This window comes from Mirounga leonina, unplaced genomic scaffold (genome assembly GCF_011800145.1).
Source record: "Mirounga leonina isolate KUSES-001 unplaced genomic scaffold, KU_Mleo_1.0 Mir_174, whole genome shotgun sequence".
Classification (NCBI taxonomy): domain Eukaryota; kingdom Metazoa; phylum Chordata; class Mammalia; order Carnivora; family Phocidae; genus Mirounga; species Mirounga leonina.
In genome coordinates, this window is record NW_023270451.1 from 58216579 (window position 1) to 58239144 (window position 22566).

General features: G+C 41.1%; 1 protein-coding gene across 7 annotated transcripts in view; it reads left to right on the plus strand.

The window, feature by feature from the left end:
- The first annotated feature begins 12 nt into the window (after positions 1-12).
- ST7 (suppression of tumorigenicity 7) overlaps positions 13-22566 on the plus strand; it is a 236086-nt gene continuing 213532 nt past the window's right edge. For 4 of the 7 annotated variants that reach the window (XR_004682077.1, XM_035020977.1, XM_035020986.1 and 1 more), the window contains exon 1: positions 13-204. Coding sequence is in view for 6 of the 7 variants with exons in the window: in XM_035020977.1 (XP_034876868.1) it covers positions 54-204 (151 nt within the window). In the remaining variant the exon portion in view is untranslated. The remainder of the gene's footprint in view (positions 205-22566) is intronic. The other 3 variants (XM_035020978.1, XM_035020980.1, XM_035020979.1) reach the window with 1 other exon arrangement.

A 22566-nucleotide genomic window follows, 5' to 3' on the forward strand; every position in this document is an offset into this window, starting at 1 on the left:
GAATCATCCCGGCAGACACCGAGAGCCGCGGCAGCAGAGAGCAGCGCTGGAAAATGGCTGAAGCGGGCACGGGCTTTCTGGAGCAGCTCAAGTCCTGCATAGTTTGGTCTTGGACTTATCTCTGGACCGTGTGGTTCTTCATCGTGCTCTTCGTGGTCTACATCCTGCGGGTGCCCTTGAAAATCAACGACAACTTGAGCACAGGTAAGGCCGGGGCCGCCGGGCCCGCGGCGCTCACCCCTCCCCCGCCCCGGAAAGTTAGTGCAACTCGCGCGGGGCCGCGGCTGGCGGGGGCGGGAAGCCGGGCGCGCGCTCAGGGACGCGCCGGGGCCCGCGCACCCGACGTCCGCGGCCACCCGCCGAGCACGCGGCGCCTCAGGTGGCCGGGCCAAGCTACCGGGTCGCCGGGCCCGTGTGGGGGCGGCCGGCGGCCTTCCGCGGCCCCGCGGAGGTGGAGCCGCGCCGCGCACACGCCGCGAGGCGGGCCGGCAGGCGGCGACGGCACCCGGCCCGATGGGGCCGCCCTGCTGGGGGCCGGTCCGCGGGCGACGGAGGAGGGCGGGCGTCGCGAGCCGGGGAGTTCCGGCGGACGCCCCCTGGGGTGTCGGCGCGCGGACCCCGAGGCTCTCCTCAGAGTTAGACCGTGCCCTTCCTCACGCCCTGGGGGCCGAGGGGGCCGGGCATCGAAGTGTAGTCGGACCCGGCGTCTCTCCCCAGCCGGCGGCACTCGGCCGGCTGAGGGCGCCTCGGTGGGAGGGCGGCCCAGGGCTGCCCGGCGCTGCAGCTCCCCAGCCGGGGCCGAGCCCGGACCAGGGGGCCGGGACTGTCCGGGCTGCGCCCTGGGGGCCCGGACTTGAGCCCCCGCGGCTGAGCGGGGAGCGGCGTCGCTCTGATTCCCAGGGCCAGCGGGATACCTTGTTAGGGGTGTGCATGACGGGTCGGGTTACGCAACGGAATGTCAAAGGGACGAAAGGAGGGACGGGAAATGGAATTCGTGATGGTTTTAAAGGCTCGCTCTCCTTCTCTGTACCCTCTGCTCGCCCGCCTTAGGCTCTGGTAACTAACTAGCCTTGTCCGGAGTCTTGGATAAAGCTCCGCGGGCTAAGAAGTGAGCCCCTCCTGTCTCATACGGTCGTAAGTGCGGAAGGTAACTGGCACAGGATCTTGATAAACTGGCAGCTAGCCGACAGAACCATGAAAAAACAGCCACAAAGAAAATCCACACCAACAGTAACACTCCAGAGACAATTCAGAAACACAAAGTGTGTCTTGAAGAAAGGGTTACAGCCCTTCTTTGAAGTCTGGAAGTAGTTGTGGGACTCAGGTTACAGAGTTTAAAAAAAAATTTTTTTTTTTAAATATTTTTTAGTTTCACAGTACTTTGGAAAATCCTTACAGTCCCGAATACGTATGTAATGTATGCAATGTATTATATTCCACCTAGTGTGTGATTTACATAGTCTGGGGGTCCAGGTCTGGTAATGCGTTTTCCTGTGTGGTGTTAACTGCACTAAAATAATTTTTAGAACACTTGAGATAATATACTCATTTTGTTAGATACTTGTGCCTTTAAATTCTAAACCTCAGGCATCTTCATTACTCTTAACTTGAACTCTTGTTCATATTTACATTTGTTTCTTAGTGTCCCTGGGAGACAGATAGGATTCTGCACCCTAGAATCATCCAGCCATTTTAATAGGTGTTGCTCAGCCAGCTCTTGGATTTAGTCATCTCAAAGACCTGGCTTTCTGGCTGTTTTTCTTTTAGAGTGGCTGATTGTCACAGTACTATCTTCTAGGTTTAGGCAAATATATCTCCAAGATACTTCTAGTCCCAAAGCCCTGTGATTTTAAGGAGTTCTTTGAATAGATGTGGTAAGGGAATCCTCTATTTATTGATAAGCGGGTTTGATTTTTTTCTCCCTAAAAATTTATTGTAGGATTTTTAAAAGTGTGAATGTTTCTCATTTAATACACATTTAAAATTTGTATTTTGGAATACCTATTTGTATACCAAATTTTTAAAAAGTAGGTTAAATAATAATCCATGTGTGTATATGTGTGCATGTGCCCGTAAGTGCCACTTACCAGTGCTCCGTGCAGAACAGGCAAGAAGCAAAAGACCTGCTGGGAAACTATGTAGTTTTTAAGGAAGAAAATACTGTAGTTAGATCTTCTCCCAGCAGCTTTAAATCTGGCACACCTCACAAATCCCTTTGTTAATTTGTATAGGATTGTTGCTCATTTGGGCTTCTAAGAGGTAGAAAATATGAAGATGTACAGCCCATTAGGGCTGGATCTCATCAGGTATAGAATGGAGGGAGCCTGAGGCTATTTGCCCTAGTGATTCTGGGCTTCTGTTTTCAATGTGGTTTTATGCACATTTTAGTCATAAGGTAAAAGGAGAAGCGTATAGAGACAACTACCTCTTTGCTATTTTTTGTGAGGAGATGGGGGAAATGGGGACCTTGGACCCTCCCATGGTGGAACTTGTCCTTCCAGGGTCATCTAAGTGGATTCTAATGGGACTAATATTTGCTGTTCCTAAGCCCTGTGGCGCTTGCTCTTCCTGTGGCAGTGAAGGCGAGTGTCCCTGGAAAGGTCACAGAGTCTAGAGTTGCTTTGAAGGACCTGCAGGTAGCACAGGTCTCCTTCCTCAGCGAAGGTGAGGACACCGACACAGAGAGGCCCATTGGTGAGGCAGCCAGGAGCCCCAGGGCTTCCCTGACACAGGCCCAACTCTGAGCTTTGTAAGATTGTGGAATCTGCTAAAAATGTTCCGGAGTTGTTTTGGATATCTGCTTGACATGTTCTTCTCAGTAGCTTGGTTACCTGCGACAACGTTCATATTTCTAACCTCATTTGATCTATTTTTTGGTAAATGTGTTTCATTTGATTTGCTTTTTAAAAAAAATTTCTTGAATGTCTCCTATGCATAGGATGTTGTGGCCGCTGTTATGATGGGAAAGATACACAAGTTTGTAAAACTCAGGCTAAATTAGGGTTTATCCCATGGGAACAACTTCTCATAATGCAAAGTGGAGCAGGGCAAGGCAGTTGGAGCTTCTCTTGAACTCAACGTTGAGGATGAAGAGAATTCCATGGTTCTGAGTGGGGGATACAGACAAAGTCACAAAAATTGAAAGTGCAGGTCAGATTCAGAGAACTATGAATCATGTGGAATTTAAAACAAGAAAAGAAAAGGACTTTAATGAACAAGGATACCTTTGCTGCTCATGTGTCATGTATAGTTTTCCAAGTAAAAATACCTTTAAGGGTCTTTTTATGGTTGTTGTACTTTCCCACTCCTACCGTCTGGGTTTACTTGACCTTCACTGCTTTGAGCCTGTACCATTTAAGGATAAAGTTCAGAGTGTTCTATTAGACCACATAGGGAAAACGTCACATAAGCAACCAGTTCTTGCAATGAAAAATGAATTTTAAGAAAGCCCAGGGAGAAAACATATTAGAAATAGCACACATTGGTTAGCTTTGATAATCGATTTTTTGATCTCTGCCCTTGAGTTGGTTAGGAGAATGTTAAAGTAGTTCTATGATTTACTGAAAATAGAGTGAACTTTTAACATGATATTTATTTATTTATTTATTTATTTATTTATTTATTTATTTATTTATTTTTTAAAAAGATTTTGTTTATTTACTTGAAAGAGAGAGAGAGTACAGAGGGAGAGGGAGAAGCAGACTCCCTGCTGAACAGGAAGCCTGATGTGGGGCTTGATACCAGGACCCCGAGATCATGACCTGTGCCCAAGGCAGATGCTTAACCGATTGAGCCACTGAGGCGCCCTTGAACATGATTTTTAAAAACCCCAAATTATGTTATTGTTTGTTAGTTTTCAAGTGAGTTAATATCCCAAAATAATGCTTTTCCAAAAGGGCAGAACATTAATTGTGGATAGGAGCAGTCATGCAGGATATTATTCAAGAAAAGCAGTAGAATAGATTAGTCTTTAAAAATTTTTACAACAACTTGCTTTATAGTGTAGTGTCGATAGCACTTTCTCATCTGCTCTGTGTTCTGAGATTTTGGATGCTGAATTTAAAACACTGCGTGTTAACACCTTCTCTTAAAATGTGCACGTTTGCAACCTTTGCACCGAGCAGCTTAAGTGATTTTTCCATTTCTTTTTCTGTTTCCTGAAGAGCAAGTTTTCAAAGATCTTTGAAATCCTGTTTAATTCCTTTTAGAAAACAAATGTTATAGTCTGACCTAGGCTTAGGTTTGTTTATATTATAAAACTTTTTTGTGTTAATTATGATGGTAAATACAGATGCAAAACTCGTATTACCGAACCGAGATGATACGTAAGTTATCATTTAGGTGTAGGTCAGTTCTGAGTATTTTCATATTGGAAATAGTTGCTCTAAATTAACACTTGTCTCAAGGGCCTGGTTGCAATTTACATAGGTCTTTTGCCCCTGCTGTGCCTGTTGCCTAAAATGTTCTTCCCATCTTTAAATCCTACCCATCCTTCAAGGACCAGCTTGCCTGCTGCCTGCTGATCCTTTCAGCTGAACGTGCTGTTTCCTCCACTTTCAGAGTGCGTTTTCTGGGAGGCATGTTGGCAGATTTTACCTTGCATGAATTATTGTTGCGACTCTAGTTCTTTGTTTTCCAGTATAATTTCTTGCACATAGTAGTAGTTCCGTACCGTTCACTGGATGAATGAATCTCCAAGTTGGGGTGTACCCAGTGAGTTGGGATTGGAACAATGAAATTGATCAAACACATTAGTGGGTATGTGCCTTACTTAAATGTTCAGCTTTAGATCGAGGTCAGAAGCTGACACAAAAACCTAAATTCTGTGATGGGTTATATGCATGTAATTTATGGTGTTCCAGTTCATGAGCACATAAAAGGACAATTTTCTAATTGATGTCAGCTTTTTTTTTTTTATTTTTTTTTAAAGATTTTATTTATTTATTTGAGAGAGAATGAGAGGGCAGAGAGCATGAGAGGGAGGAGGGTCAGAGGGAGAAGCAGACTCCCTGCCCAGCAGGGAGCCGGATGCAGGACTCGATCCCGGGACTCCAGGATCATGACCTGAGCCGAAGGCAGTCGCTTAACCAACTGAGCCACCCAGGCGCCCATAATTGATGTCAGCTTTGAGTTTAGGATATATCCCAGACTTTTTAGTTGCCCTTACCTATTTTTGGAGACTTTTCTCTCAGCCATTAATGAAGCAATGTAAATGATACTTTTTTCCTCGGTCCTCAGTTTCTATACACGTACAGTGATAGTTTTATATTCTTTAAGATTCTTTCTGGCTCTAGGATTCTGTTTCAATGTCTTGGGATAAATTTCATTGAGTGCAGAGTGTAGAAACAAGCAAATAGGTGGACTTAATATATGTGAATATGTATACTTAGTGAATATATTTTTTCCAGTTTGGAAATACAACTTCAGATACTATGTGACTTCCTTCAGTGGCTTTCCATCTCACTGAAAATAAAATCCAGATATATTCCCCTGGCATTCAGAGTTTGATGATCTGACCCATTCCTTCTCTTCTACCATTCTTTCTTGAGGTTATTTACCTTCCAAGGCATGTTGTGATTCTTTCTTTCTTATTCTTTTTTTTTTTTTTAAGATTTTATTTATTTATTTGAGAGAGACAGAGATAGCGAGAGCAGGAACACAAGCAGGGGGAGTGGGAGAGGGAGAAGCAGGCTTCCCACTGAGCAGGGAGCCCTATGTGGGACTCGATCCCAGGACCCTGAGCTAAAGGCAGCCGCTTAAAGACTGAGCCACCCAGGCGCCCCTTTCTTTCTTATTCTTAAAGATTTATTTATTTGAGAGAGAGAGAGAGTACACAGATGTGCATGGGGTCGGGGTGGGCAGGGGATGGGAGGGGCAGAGGGAAAGGGAGTGAGTGAATCTGGAGCAGATTCCCTGCTAAGCCGGGGGCTCATCTCACGACCCTGTGCCGAAATCAAGAGTTGGATGCTCAACCGACTGAGCCACTGAGGCGCCCCTGTTCTTCTTATTCTTAAATATACCTCGTTTGGGGTGCCTGGGTGGCTCAGTCGTTAAGTGTCTGCCTTCGGCTCAGGTCATGATATATACACATATATACATATATATACACACACATATATATATACACCTCGCTTGTTCCTGCCTTATGGCTTTACCATAAGGTGCCCTCCACCCAGAATGCTTTCCTACTTGATTTTTGCACAATAGTCTTACTAGTTACCTCTCTGCTTAAATTCACTTCTTTTGAGAAGTTTTCCCTGATGACCCAATCTAAAATTACTATCCCGTTACTGTAATATCACCAGATTTGAATTCTGCGTAGCATTTAGCACTGTTTGATATGGTTCTTGTTTGTTTATTTATTTATGCATACTCATAGTTGTAACCCCTGTACTGTAAGCTCCATGGGAGTAGAGGTCTTGTTTTGTCTTATTGCATATCTCCAGGATCTTGAACAGTGACTGTTTGGGCCTAGTGCTTAGTATGTCTTTGTTGAATGAATGGAAAACTCTGTCAGTTGGTTGTGGTGACTTGGCAGTAACACTCTTCTTTAGGAAATGATTTTGGAATCTATCATGTAGTCATTTCTTTATGAGATTGAGAATCGTGTGCACTGACTTTAAGTTATAAAGACTACCCTGAAATGTTTACTGCTGTTCCAAAATATTTATATGTTTTGATCCTTTCTTTAGGGGTAGAATATAAGGAAGCCTGGCCTTCTGGTTCATATTGTAAAGTAAATTTAATATAAAGGATGTTAAGAGTAAAAAATTGATCACATTTTTGTGTGATATAACCTGGAACTTCAAATGTAGGATTTGCAGAGTTAGGTATCTCATATTACCTGTAAGGAAGGAGCTTGAGAGTCTACTAACATGGAAGAAGTTCTTGAATATAGGGAAGGACACGATAGTAGAAGAAAGTTGTGGTTGACAAATTTTCATAGCACTCTTGTCGGGCATTATGAAACTTAACACACAGAAGTATAATTTGAAGTGATTAGAAATACTTAAGCGCAGTTTTCAGTTCATATATTTGCATATTCCCTACACTAACGATAGAAGCATTTCTAAGTTTATATGAGAAGCCAAAGTGAAAATAGTTTTAGCATTTAAGAAATTTGCTTTATTGCCAATTTTATTGTAATGTTTCCTTCTCCATAAAGTACTGCATGTCCGCTGAAAGGAAGAAACACCAGCTGTGATGAGGTGAAAGGAGCATTGAATTTAGAAGATTTGAGTTTAAACCCCACTTTGCCATCTGCTGGGTAGCGTTGGACAGATTACTTTGGAAGACTCTTTTCTCATTTATAAGATGAGGACAATAATCTCCGTTTCTTAGACTTATTTTGAACTCTAAATGAAATAACCTTTAGCACTGAGCTCTGAGTATTGCACATAAATGATATTAGCAACCATATATTGTATCCCTAGTTGTCTCGTCCATTTCACTGACTCGGAACCTGTTCATTCATTAGTTAGTTCATTCATCTGCCGTTTTGTTCATTCATTTGGCGAGGAGAGGCGGGCGCCTGGAGATTGAAGTTGTATTGTTCCTGTCAGTTAACGATTTGGAGCTACAATCTCATGTCAGCTATATTCCTCCCAGTTTCTGCACTTGCTTTCTGTGCTGAAAAGTTACCATCCTCTAAGATAGTGATTTGTTCTCTAATGCTTCCAGGTATATTTTGCTCCCTATGAGCAAGGGCCATGCATGGTAAAGTCGCATCTTAAAAACAAGATTGGGGCGCCTGGGTGGCTCAGTTGGTTAAGCGACTGCCTTCGGCTCAGGTCATGATCCTGGAGTCCTGGGATCGAGTCCCGCATCGGGCTCCCTGCTCGGCAGGGAGTCTGCTTCTCCCTCTGACCCTCCTCCCTCTCACGCTCTCTGTATCTCATTCTCTCTGTCTCAAATAAATAAATAAAATCTTAAAAAAAACCCAAAAAACAAGATTGAATGTAAATCTGCTAATTTGAATTAGGAAGGGATGAGGAATCAACCCGTAATGGGTTCTTATGTGAGCCTGGCCCTGTGCTGCGTGCTTTATCATTGGTCTGTAGGCTCCCCGGGCTTGTCCATGGAAGCCTGTGTATGTCCCACATTAACAGCTACGTGGCTCATACTCTCTTTGTACATGTGGAATGAAAATTGTCAAGACAAAATGATGACAGTTGTGATTCTAGTCCGATTAAAGGAAACAATACAGGTGAACACATTTAAAAAATGTATTTTGATGGGAAAACAGCCTAATTTATGAATGAGGGTGAGAACTTGGTAGAGACCTTTGGATGGGATTGTTTCCTTAGTATACTCAGAAGAGCTTGAGAGCAAGGGTTATGACCTTTTCATCTTTGTATTTCCATCATTTGGTCATCACTCAGTGATGATATGTGAAAAGGTAAATGTGTTAGTAGTTTTAAGGCTTTCCAAGATTAATGGTACTAGTGGTGCTTTTCTTATCTCACTTCACCACCTAATGTTTTTCTTTCCCTTGGTTCAGAGGGCTCTTGCTACTACTTACCATTCAAGGCTAGGCTTATTATTTGGCTCATAACTGAAACTCAGAGAGATAGAAGGATTCTTCTGAGGTAACTGGGGCAAAAGCTCAAAGACAAGAGAGGAAAAAGAATGTTCTTGTGATTCAGAGGAGGTGTTTCCCCAAGTTGGAACTAATGGAAAAATTCAGAGCTGGAAAACACTAAGGGGAAGAAGAAATAGTGTGATGTTAAGTGTGACTAGTCTGATGGGTCAGGATGCTCAGTGATTGTCTAAATATGGGGGCTGAAATGGGATTGACAGAAAGTGTGGAACTGGACAAATAGCACAATTTAACGAGTGTTTATACTTGCTAAATAGACTGTAGTAGGCACAACTCTGGGCATTCATTGCTATGGTTGAGATCAGTTGCCTTTGACTTACCAGCCTGGTGATAGAATTGGTTCCTTGACTGGAATGCAACTTCGTATGAGATGGTAAATTGAATGAGAAAGTGCTTTGTAGCCTGTAAACTGCTGTTTAAATCCAAGGCATTACAGTAGGTTGTTTCTCTAGAAGTTTGTATTCTATAGGCTTTCACAGTGAAATGACAGGTTAAAATATATAATGGGATCTCAGTTATCCTGGAGAGTCTTCCTGAAGAATATCTAATGAGAGTTGCACTAAGCAGGGTAATGGCTTATTGGATTTTTTTTTTTTTTTTTAAAGTAGGGGCTTCTTCAACACAGGGCTTGAATTCACAACCCTGAGATCAAGCCCGGAGCTGAGATCAAAGCGTCAGACACTCAACTGAATGAGCCACCCAGGCACCCTTTATTGGGTGGTTTTTAACCACACAGTAGTGAACGTCTGTTTGTTGTAAATATGAAACAAAATCTTCTAGCATGCTTATTGTATTTGAGATGTCATTGTAAAGATATCTATAAAGGGTTTTTACTTTCCCAGAAGAGAGAGAATATGCAATGAAATTCATTTTTTTTATTCTTATGTTAATTCCCATACATTACATCATTAGTTTTAGATGAAGTGTTCAATGAAATTCATTTTTGATGTTACAGTGGAACAGGGCAGTTGCTCATGTGTTACTGTTACCAGTCATTCAAATATAGCAGGCATTCTTGCACTACCTACTGTGCTAAAATAAGAAACTGACAGGCTCAGTTAGCTCCAGCAGTATTTCATATTAGCTGTGGCTGTGGCCAGAGGAGTCACTGTTTAAGTCCAGTTACTAAATCTCTCAGCAAAATAAGGCAACATTTATCTGAGAAGGCATTTTTTTCCTCTCTGAATTTTAGGAAACTGAAAGTGTGCTAGCTATGAGCATACCTTGTGGAGAACCCTAACTTTGTTTCTTAATTTTTTTTTTTAAAGATTTTATTTATTTGTCAGAGACAGAGGGAGAGAGAGCACACAAGCAGGGGGAACAGCAGGCAGAGGGAGAAGCAGGCTCCCTGCTAAGCAGGGAGCCTGATGCGGGACTCCATCCCAGGACCCTGTGATCGTGACCTGAGCCGAAGGCAGATGCTTAACCCACTGAGCCACCCAGGTGCCCGTTTCTTAAATTGACTTACAAGTCTAATAAAGGATCTTGATTAAGGTCAGTCTTTTTGAAAATTTGAGCAACACTGTAGAGGACTTTGAAGGAATCTCTTAGGTCACTGAGCAAGGACTGTTTTTTTTGTTATTGTTGTTTTGTTTTGTATAAAAAAGCTTAACAATTTAAAATAACACAAATAGTTGAAACACTTTGAGGTGTAAAAGTCTTAAAAAAAGAAGTGGCTCAGGGTGCCTGGGTGGCTCAGTCATTAAGCATCTGTCTTCAGCTCAGGTCATGAACCCAGGGTCCTGGGATCTAGCCACACATGGTGCTCTCTGCTCCGCGGGAAGCCTGCTTCTCCCTCTCCCACTCCCCCTGCTTGGGTTCCCTCTCTCGCTGTGTCTCTCTCTGTCAAATAAATCAATAAAATCTTAAAAAAAAAAAAAAAGTGGCTCTTTAGGCAGTTTGGATCTGGATTTATGTGTGACCTACACTTAGAGGATTTTTTGTTTTGTTATGAAGTCAATTGTAATACCATTATAAAGTGTTATTTGATTAGCAATAGGTAATAGTAGAATGCTTTCAGTTCTTCCCTCTGTTAAGCTTTCCCAGTTTCTAGTCTCTTTCTCTTGGGAATGAGAGAATGAAATTTACTTTTTTATCAAATTGATCTTTTTCATTTATTTGATAGGTACTGTTTATCAAGTATTACTCATAGAACTAATAAAATAATGCTCTTGGGGGCGCCTGGGTGGCTCAGTTGGTTAAGCGACTGCCTTCGGCTCAGGTCATGATCCCGGAGTCCTGGGATCGAGTCCCACATCGGGCTCCCGGCTCAGCGGGGAGCCTGCTTCTCCTTCTGACCCTATCCCCTCTCATGCTGTTTCTCTCTCTCTCTCTCTCAAATAAATAAATAAAAAATTAAAAAAATAATTAAAAAAATAATGCTCTTGGGTGTTTATTACACTCACTTGACTCAATTGGTGTCCTCTCCAGGATATACATTTATATTCCTATAGTGTCACATATTAAGAACTGGTGTGATCTGGTTTTGTACTTTTCCCTCCATCTTTGCTGGAGAAGGAGGGGAATTCCTATCCTCTATCACTGATATCTTTTATTTAAAACAAAACAAAACAAATAAATAAAACAGATTATACTTTTCTCAGTTCAGGCTTAGAGTACTTGACATTATGGTTTAGAAAGACAAGTTTTTCTTAGTTTATTTGGCTCTTTTAGCAAAGAGAATGTTTTAAATTGCACCCTTACATTTGAGAGATGAAGTGTGAGAGGTTAAATTATAATTTTTAAATATTAGAAAGTTGCTCTCAATTATTTTTTTTCTAAACTGGAAGTTATATATGCGTTATCATTAGTCAGTAAAAGTTTGAAAATGTGATATAAAAAATCTTACAGCAAATATAATCTGTTAGAGAAAGTCATTATCCTAAGAATAAACTTTTTTTCTGTACATTATTTGAACAATCATATTCTTAGAGGGAAAGTACAGAAGCAATGAAAATTAAGGTTGAACAAAGATATACAGACATTAGTTAGTTTTGTTAATAAAAGTATTCCTAAAAATGTTTGGTTTTTACAAACAGTTTTGTTTTGTTTTTGCTTACCTCCAGAAAATAATGTAACAATTTCTGGTAGATTCTAAAGGACAGTTAAAGGAACTATAATTCTTAAAAATGAACATTTTTAGTTTTAACCATGAGAATGTATGTGAGTGAGAAAGTTTTAAGTAAGATACTTAAAAAAGATAAGACAACATGTTACTATTCAAACAGGAGGGAATCTAAATTCAAAGCTTGCATCAAAGCTGTCCAGCTGTGAAGAGAGAACAGAGACTTATTATTGCTCAGTCCAAAGGGAAAACTTAAATGATATTAGTAAGTGTAGTGATTAGCAGGCTGGGACTAGCCAGGGAAATAGAATTGTGTAACAGTGGGCATAGGTAAGGGCTTTTCCCTAATGTGTCTTGAACATTATGGCCACCCATTGTTTCATGTCTAGCTTATTACTCTGTAGGAATAAACATGACTTAGAAGTAGAATATAAAGGCCTTTTTAATACATATTCTTCTTTTCAGAATACCTGCAAAAACTAAAGGAGATATAAAAATATTTAGACATTAAGACAGTATTTTATTCATGGATTACACTCCTTTGTTACAGTCATTTATTATCTCAATAAAACATTCTATTTCATTAAAAATAGGCTATTGATATGGGAATTCTATTAATACTTAGCTTTATAGGAATCTCTTTTTGTCATTGACTAGCCAACCAGAAGATTGAAAAGTGGGGTGGGTATGGAGGAATGGAAATATGACCAAGACATGGTCCCTGTCTTCAAGGTCCTTGGTGCAGAGAGGGAAGGACAATCAGGCATACAGTCAACTCTAATCCAAAGTAAAATGTGTAGAGCACAAAGGAGCAAACAAATACCAAACACAAATGGATGAGAAAGCTTGAAATTCATGGTGGTATTACTGAGTTGGACCTTGCTCTAGGAACCCCTAGGCCAATGGAACTGCATTAACAAAGGAATGTCTTACCACTTGGTGCCTTCAGAACACTGCAAGTATGGCTAAAGAGGGGATGAAAAAGGAAGAGTAAGAATCCGCTGGGGTTAAATTGGAGTTGATTGTGAGGAATTAAAATGGAAAAGGTTCTAATTATGATGTACTTTACCCATATAGAAAAGGGTAGGAAATAATAGGGTGACCCACAGCCCATATTTAAATATTATTTATGTCAATATTTTGCCATAAGTATTCATATTGGTTTTTATTTTTATTTTTACTATAAATTACATAAACTATTTTATAGAACACTTTTAGATTTGTAATAAAAATTACGATGTTAGTATAGAGAGTTCCCATATGCCTCACAAGTTTTTCCTATTATTAATATCTTACATTGGTATGGTACATTTGTAACAATTAATGAATAATATTGATATTATTATTAATTGAAGTCCATAGTTTATTCAGATTTCCTTAGTTTTTACTGAATGTCCTTTTATGGTCCAGGATTCCATCCAGGATACCATACTACTTAGTAGTCATGTCTCTTCAGATTCCTCTTGGCTGTGACAGTTTTTCATACTGTTCTTGTTTTTGATGACCTTGACAGTTTTGAGGAGTACTGGTTAGGTATTTTGTAGCCTGTCTGTTAGTTGGAATTTGTTTAGTATTTTTCTCATGATCTTTCTATGATTATGAGTTTTGGGGAGGAAGACCACAGAGGTAAAGTGCCATGTTTATCACATATCAAGTGTACATACTATCAGTTTACTTATCACTCTTGATGTTGACCTTGATCACCTGGTTGAGGTAGTGTTTGTCAAGTTCCATACTGTAAAGTGGCCCCCCCCATACTGTAGTCTTAGAATGGAAGTCACTTTGCACAGCCCACAAAAGATTGAAGAGTTTTGCTTCCCCTTGTGGAAATAAACAAGGACCACCCAAATGAGAACAAGTAAAGGCTATTTATTCAGAGCTTGCTATAGCCACCATCACTTGCTTTTGGCAGGGACTCAAAGGCAAGCAGAGAAGAAGGAAAGCTTTGCCATAGAAAAAGGGAAGGCTGCCAGTAGGCCCTGACTGGAGACTGTTGGCACAGAGAGGCTGAAGGGGGCTAACTAGAAGCAGAACATCCTACCTTGTTGGTTTAGGAGAGCATATTTGGCTTTTTCAGGTTGATCCTAAATTAGAAGTGGGGACAAAAATTAGAGAAACTATCACTTATTGGCCAAGTCCTGACTGTTTGGCTGATGACTACAGAAGTTGTGGTTTGGCTTTCAGGACTGGTGTTGCAGCTTCTGGATCAGAGTTCCATTTTCATATGTGGTCTGGTCACTGCCTGTTTCTATATTCAATCTCTCACCCACCTTGAGGGTAGAGTACCTACACCCATAGTTGAAATTGTTCTCATTGGAGATTTATATGTATGTATGTATTTATTTTTTAAGATTTTATTTATTTATTTGACAGAGAGACAGCGAGAGAGGGAACACAAACAGGGGGAGTGGGAGAGGGAGAAGCAGGCTTCCTGCAGAGCAGGGAGCCCGATGCGGGGCTCGATCCCAGGACGCTGGGATCATGACCTGAGCTGAAGGCAGATGCTTAACGACTGAGCCACCAGGCACCCCTGTTCTTATTTATTTATTTAATCAGTGTTGGACTCATGGATATTTATTTTATACTTTGGGTTATAATCCCATACTGCTTTATTTATTTATTGCTCATATCATTGTAGTTTTGGCCATGGGGATGTTAGATGATTCCTGTGTCCCTTTGACATACCCCCATCATCCTTATTATTTTTTTAACCACTTCTTTACTTTATAGTGCAACAAGATGCTCCTGGCTCATCTTGTATATTTCCTGCCCCATCTCTCTCTTTTTAAAAAATAAACTCTTGGGGTACCTGGGTGGCTCAGTCGTTAAGCGTCTGTGTTCGGCTCAGATCGTGATCCCAGGGTCCTGGGATTGAGCCCCACATCGGGCTCCTTGCTCCGCGGGAAGCCTGCTTCTCCCTCTCCCACTCCCCCTGCTTGTGTTCCTGTTCTTGCTATCTCTTTCTCTGTCAAATAAATAAATGAAATATTAAAAAAATAAGCTCTTATCAATACAGGTAAAGCTGCACCGCATCCCTTTCCCTTCCTTCCCTCTCCTTTGGTAACCATTTTCCTGAAGTTGGTATTATTCCCTTTTATTTAATGTATTCATAAACAATATATAGTAATTTTTGTGAGTTTAAAATATTTACACAAATAATGTAGTAATAAGGTAATAATAAGGGTATTGCACATACTTTTCAGTAACTTGTTCTATTATCTGACATGCTTATGAAATTTTTACATGCTGTAGCTTTAGTTAATATTTATTTTTAAAATTAATTAATTAATTAATTATTTTTTAAAAGATTTTATTTATTTATTTGACAGAGAGAGCACAAGCAGGGGGAGCAGTAGAGGGAGAGGGAGAAGCAGGCTCCCCGCTGAACAGGGAGCCCGATGTGGGGCTCGATCCCAGGACCCTGGGATCATGACCTGAGCCGAAGGCAGACGCTTAACCAACTGAGCCACCCAGGCACCTCTATTTTTTAATTTTATTTTTAAGTAAGTTCCACACACAATGTGGAGCCCATCGTGGGGCTTGAACTCAAGAAGCTTAACTGATTGATCCAGCCAGGTGCCCCTGTAATTTATTTTAATTGTATAGCATTCCATTGTATGAATGTACCATGGCATATACATTACATTACAAGTAGACACTGAATGCTGCATGGACCTCTTTGCACTTCTATCTGATTTCCCTAGAGAAGGGGTTATCAATAGTAATGGAACCTGGTAGGGAAAGTTTGGAAATCTGTGGGGGACCTCTTTAGTTATCACGATGATTGGCATTAAAAGGATGAGGCAAAGGATTCTTGATGACCTGCAATGGGTGTGTTTGCTTGTATCACACATAATTTTTAAATATCTCCCATAGGTATTCATATAGGCAAAAAATCTGTTTATCTGACTTTAGAGTGTTCATTCTGCATGTAATCCTAAAATATTTTTGAAATAGTTACAGTAAATGCTGTTGTTTTTAAGAATTCAAACTACCATGTAAATTGACAAAGGACTTTACTTTGTTCAGAACTTCACCAAGAATTGTTCACCATTTCGGAAACTCATGCCTCCAACAGCAATACTGTTTGTGGTGTCTGAGTCACTAATACAACACACTTGTATCAGCCTGCATTGGTAGGTTTTGCATTTCTGGTGATGCTTTGTAGGAGTACAAATATCTGTCTACTTCATTCAGTCTCCTACCAAAGTCATGAAAACTTTGCATTCTGAATACAACTGAACTATTTTAAACAGGGCCGGGCTTGGGGTGAGGTAAGTGAGGTGCCTAGGTGCAAAACTGAAGGAGATATTCACTGTCAGAGTCCTACAAGCACAGCTCCAGCACTTGCGCGACTTCGCCTCCTTAAATTGCACACTCGAGGCCCCTTGCTTGTATCGTCTTAGTCCTGGCCGCAATTACACACTGTGTTCTGTTTGTTTCTTCTTCATATTACACTTAGGACATTTTATTGATTTTTTTTTTTTTTAATTTACGCTTGAGAGTAGATAGATTATCTGTTAAATTAGTTCTGGGATAGAAGAAGGTGTTTAAAATTATTTGTTATAAAAAAGGAGGTGTTAGATCGGATTGAGCTTGAGAACCTCTACATTAGGGCATATACTTGGAAGTGTCGGTTTCTTGGTCCTATGAACATCTCTGACTTTATTGGATATTGCCAGATTACTTTATAGATGGTTGTAGCAGTCAGAGATTGCTGCAGTAATGCTACATAAACCAAAATAGAAACAAATGCTTTAAAACTTAGTGGCTTAGAATAGTAAGTAATTATTTTTCCTCATTGATTTGTGAGTTGGTTGCAACTCAGATGAGTTAGATTTCCAGACTCTGGGCTCTAGTCCGTTGGCAGCGGGTTGGGTAAGGTTGGATTCAGGTCTGCTCTATTTTTCTCAATCTCTTAGACACACTCTCAAACAGCTACCCAATCTTCTTATGGGAAATGGCAAGAGTAAAAGGAAGACAGGTAAAAGTATGGGAAACCTCATGTGGGTGATAGCTAGAACTGGCTCACGGTCACTTCTGCTCATTTTCTATTGGCCAGAACAAGTCACATAGCCAGGCCCAACATCTGTAGGGTAGGGAAATACACTCTGTTAATTCTAGTGGGTGGTACTACAAAGTCATCTGGCAAAGATGTGGATCATAATTACAAAACAAGGAAGATACGCAGAATTTTGACCAATGATTCAGTTTACCACATGGTTATTCTGTTATATGTCTACCAGTCATGTGTGCAAGCTTCTATTTTTCAAAATTTATACCAAATCTTGATGTTACCAGACTTCAACATTTTTGTTCGTTTGATGAATGCCAAGTGATATACTGTTATTTTAATCTCCATTTCCAGTTGTATATGTCTGTTCAGCAGCCATTGAGGCACTGCTGGTTTCTGTGAGACAGATAGGGCTTGCCAATGCCAGGTAGGTCTGTTCTATATGGAATCTGTTTCTTTTACAGCTGGGAGAAAAGCCACCTTCTTATCAGGATTTGGTATATCCCTTCCTGCTGGAATAGTACATTTTTATATGACTTGATACTCAGAAGTTCAGGTCTTTTCTATGTGGTTCTTTGACTTTTCAGTGTGATTTCTAGAACTTTCATGGCTTAGTTTTGGTTAATCTCTCTCCCCGTCTCCCCCAAACTCCTTTGCACCATTGTCTTCACACTGTTGCTAAGTCAGGGCCGACATGCCTGCTTGGCTTGGTCTTACAGAGGTGATTGTAATCTGGAGTGCAGCTGACTGGGGCACCAAACCCTGAATGGTAGTGGTAGTGGGGTTTTAATCTGGAAGCCACAGGTTTATTAAGTAGATGGGTGGGCAATTCCAGGATTTTCTTTGACAGGTTAGTGGTTGGCAACTTGCTACATTCTTCAGCATCAGTAAATTTTATCCCATCAGGTAAGCAGGGAAAGGTGCCAAGAGCTTAGCCGAGTCATTCCTTGTCTCCTCGGGCCAGCCTCACATTCTTTGGTAAAACAGGTAGGCTTACTGGCCATTGGCAGTCTTCAGAGAGAGAAACAATAGGTCAGGAATGCTGGGCCAGTATATGTGGAACAATGTGTCCCTTGCCAGGGAAGGGAGAGGCTGCTTCCTGATCTGCAGTGTAAGCTTTTCTGATGTCTTCAGAACTCCTTTTCCCTGGAGGCACCAGCTTCTACAGGATGAGTGAGGATGAATCCCACTTCTGATGTCTTAGAATCCAGTATCTTGAAAGGCAACAGAGACCAAAGGTAGAATGGACCAGTGGATCCTAGAAAAGGCTGTTGACTAGAACTTTGTGTGAGGATTTTTGAGTGGGGGAAATGAAATGCTTTGATATATATTATGGAGCTAATTATTGCTGGCAAAGATAAGCACACTATGACAATGAAGGTCCCAGCAGGAAACAGATCAATCACTCAAATAGTTTGTTGAGAAGAATTTAAAAAAGGGACTCTTTATGAAGATGTGGGCAGGATAATAATAATAAAAGATATTTTATTAATAATAAAAAATAGTGCAGCACCCTGGTGAAGGGACTTGGGGAAGCAGCAGTTCCTGGAACGTGGAGTGAGAGCGGTAGAAGGGCTGTGGTCTTCGGGAGAGAGACACGGTCAGTCTGTGACTCTGAGATGACTCTGTGTGTTGGGAACGAGGGAAAAAGGCCCTGTTCTCCTCTCTCTTAATCCCTTGTTGGGGTCTCTCATTGGCTGACCCAGAAGCCGGAGGGCAGAGTGGGAAAAGTGGGAAGGAGACATGGAGGGGCAAAGGGAAGACACCTAGCATAAGGTGTTTTTCTCTGACTCCTTGGACCATTTTTTTAGAAAAGGTCTTTCTCAAGATTCTGTTTCAACACTCTTCGTAAGCTGTACCCTTCAGTAATCTCATATAGATGTAAGTAAGTCAATTTCCTGACCCTCTCCCAACTTCCAAGTTTGCATTCTTAACAGCCCATTGGATATTTTCACTGAGATACAGATCACTAGCTCTCTCTCTCCTCTTCCTAATGGAGCTCAATTTTTCCTAAGGATCGCACCACTTTCGAAACACATAACAGGCTTCATCTTTCTTTTCCTTTATATGTGTTAGTTGGCAGATCCTGTCAAATTTGTAGTGCTTCATGAATCTCTCTTCAATTTCTACTTCTGTCTTTATTTCAGCCCTTATAATCTTACTACAGTAATCTTCCAGTTGATCTTCCTGCCTCTAATTTCTCCTGATCTGTTCTGCATACTGAAATTTTGCTTTTAAATTCCTTAATGTTTTTCTGTTGCCTAGCAGATAAAATAGATACATCTAAGCCTAATATTCTAGGCTCTCTTCCATAAGCTGCAGTGAACATTTCTAGCTTGATACTCAGTACCAACCTTAATATTCCATGCTGTATTCAAAAGTGTACTTTACTTCATGCAACATCATCATTTCCATGCTCATATTCTTATTTATCTTAAAAATTCCTCACTTTTCTTATCATGGAGGCCAGATGACTCATCTGCAAGTTGGGTACCTCTAGTTTACCTGAGTCCAAATGATTACAAATAGCCCAAATTCTAAGTGGCTCACATAACTGATATATTCCATTGACTCCTTAATCTCCTTGTCCTGTGTTTTCTGAGGAGCTTGACCTTTTCTTCCAGAGTTTTACTCCTACATCATGGTGCATCTAGGTCTGTCCACTTGTGGACTCTTAGGACCCAAGGTCTTCTACCTCTCAGTGCATGTTCCTCTGTAAGCCAAGCCCTTCTATTTGATGGTGTTGGTCATAAGGCACAACTGACAGTGTACATGGAGGCCTTTCTGGCAGTCCTAATTCATTTTTTTAAACTAAAATTTTTATTTAAAAGTAATCTCAAACTTACAGAGAAGTTGAAAATGTAATACCCTAGTGTTAGTAGCAGCAGGGAGCCATTACTCATTTTTTTTCCTTCCAGAACCATTGGAGAGTACATGGTTGATGTGATTCCCTTTATGTTGTGTGTATTTCCTACAAACAAGGGTGTTCTCCTACCTAACCAGAGTAGCAGAATAAATTGATTTTGATAATTAATCCAAAATCGGTACAGTACCAATTAATCAATAACTAGTTATGAGACCCCATTCAAGTCTCACCAGTGGCACCAGTAATGTGCTTTTATAGCAAAAGGATGCAGTTTGCAATCATGCATTGCATTTAGCTGCCATGTTTCTCTAGTTTGGAATAGTTCCTTAGTCATTCCTTGATTTTCATAACCTGAATGCTTTTGATGAATACATGCCAGTTATTTTGTAGGATGCCCTTCAATTTGGGTTTGCCCAGTGGTTCTTCATAATTAAGTTCAGGCTATGTATGCATCTTTGGCTGGAATGTCACAGTAGTGATGCTTTGTTTTTCTCATTGCATCCTATCAGGTGGTACATGATTTTTATTTGTTCCATTAGTGATGATGCTCATTTTGATTACTTGATGAAGGTGGTGTGTGCAGAGATTCAGTACTGTAAAGTTATTCTTAGTCGTTTTGTAGTTAGTATTTTGTGGAGAAAATACTCCACAAAATTTGAAATCATGTAAATTTTTCATCAGACTTGTAGTGTATTAATTTCTTTCTTTCTTCTTCTTCTTCTTCTTTTTTTTTTTAAGTAGGCCCAGCATGGAGCCCAGTGTGGGGCTCGAGCTCATGACCATGAGATCAAGACCTGAGCTGAGCTAAGAGTCAGACACTTAACCGAATGAGCCACCCAGGCGTTCCTTAATTTAATTTCTTTATACCAGCATGGATTCCTGGTTTCCTGTTTTGTTTGGTGGGCTATAATTTGTTACTCTCATTATTATTTTGATGCTTAAACGTTCCCATATTTGGCCTATGTGAGCCCCTTCCAACTAGCTCCTGTATTCTTTTGACATGTCCCTGTCATTCTTTGAGGACTTGATTACTTCCTAAGATGTTCTAGTCACAATTTGTACTTTACGTGCTCCACTCTTGGAATCAGCAATTTCTCGAAGAAACCTTCTTTCCTTTTAATGGAGAAAAATATTTAGAAGCCAAGATCTGGGCATAAGGTATGCTTTTTGCTATTAGGGTGTTGCTGTACCCAGTCCTCTTGAGAGGACAGAGCAAGGGAATATATATATATTATATATAGACATGTATATTACTTTATATCTAATTATTCCTTATCTGTCTCTCTTGAAATTATGAGTTCACATTGATACCTCAGATTCCAGTCTAATCCGGGATTCATTTAGTTTCTTCCTTTCCATAGTCATTGCTTCACTGACAGTAAGAAACCTGGGTCCCTTTATCCTTAATATGGTTAGTATTTGTTCAATATATCTGTATATAACCAGTGTCTCTTAATATCCCTCCTCAGCTCACTGTGGCTCTGACCCACTTGGATTCTGAAACCACATGCTGAGCAGTCTTCTGCAGAGGCCCTGCTCATCCTGTTTGGGCTCCAGCCCCTGTACCTCTGCATCCCTTTCTACTTCTGCCAAGGAGTTGTCTACCTCGCACTGCTCAGCTCTGACACTACACATGGGGCCACTACTTGTCCTTATACCCTTCTTTTTTTTTTTTTAAGATTTTATTTATTTATTTGACAGAGAGAGACACAGCGAGAGAGGGAACACAAGAAGGGGGAGTGGGAGAGGGAGAAGCAGGCTTCCCACAGAGCAGGGAGCCCGATGTGGGGCTCGATCCCAGGCCCCTGGGACCATGGCCTGAGCCGAAGGCAGACGCTTAACGACTGAGCCACCCAGGCGCCCCGTCCTTATACCCTTCTTACTCTGCTTGGGCTCTGACACCCCAGGCACAGATGCTCTGTTCACCCTGTGCTGCTGGCCCACCCCCCCCGTGTCACCACCCAGCATAGATACCTACCTTGCTTGGCCCTCCCTGTGAGTTGAGAACTGAATTATTTAGGAAGAAAAGAGAAGATGTGGACTCACCTTTAAGATTGTCCCCTCCCCACCCTTACTTAAAAAAAAAAAAATCCAAATAATCTGTTACTTACTGCAGACTTGGAATTTCAAGAGACCTGGCTTCAAAGTCTTGTCCTTTTTCATTAAGCTGTGCCATCATCTATTTGTTAAATTCTTCAATTTTTTTTTTCTTAAGATTTTTTATTTATTTGACAGAGAGAGAAAGCATAAGGAGGGGGAGCGGGAGAGGGAGAAGCAGGCTCCCCGCTGAGCAGGGAGCCTGATGCAGGACTCGATCCCAGGCCCCTGGGACCATGACCTGAGCCGAAGGCAGATGCTTAACCATCTGAGCCACCTAGGCTCCCCTCTTCAATTCTTTTTTTAAAAAAAGATTTATTTATTTATTTTGAGAGAGAGGGAGCGAGCATGTATAGGTGTGCAAATGGGAGGAGGGGCAGAGGGAGAAGGAGAGAGAAACTCAAGCCGACTCCATGCTGAGCATGGAACCCAACCCGGGGCTTGATATGACCCTGAGGTCATGACCTGAGCCAAAACCAAGAGTCAGATGCTCAAGCGACTGTGCCACTCATGCGTCCCTAAATCCTTCAATTCTTTTTTTTTTCTTTTTTTAAAGATTTTATTTATTTGACAGAGAGAGAGACGGTGAGAGAGGGAACACAAGCAGGGGGAGTGGGAGAGGGAGAAGCAGACTTCCCGCCAAGCAGGGAGCCTGATGTGGGGCTTGATCCCAGGACCCTGGGACCATGACCTGAGCCAAAGGCAGATGCTTAATGACTGAGCCACCCAGGCACCCCTAAATCCTTCAGTTCTTAAAATGAAATTGGTCTACATCTGTGAAGATGTAAGAACCTGAAAAATTGAACCCTGTTGTAAAGGGCATGTCTTCTAGAAAGCAGAAGTTTTTTTTTTTGTTGTTTTGTTTTTTTTTAAAGATTTTATTTATTTATTTGAGACAGAGAGAATGAGAGACAGAGAGCATGAGA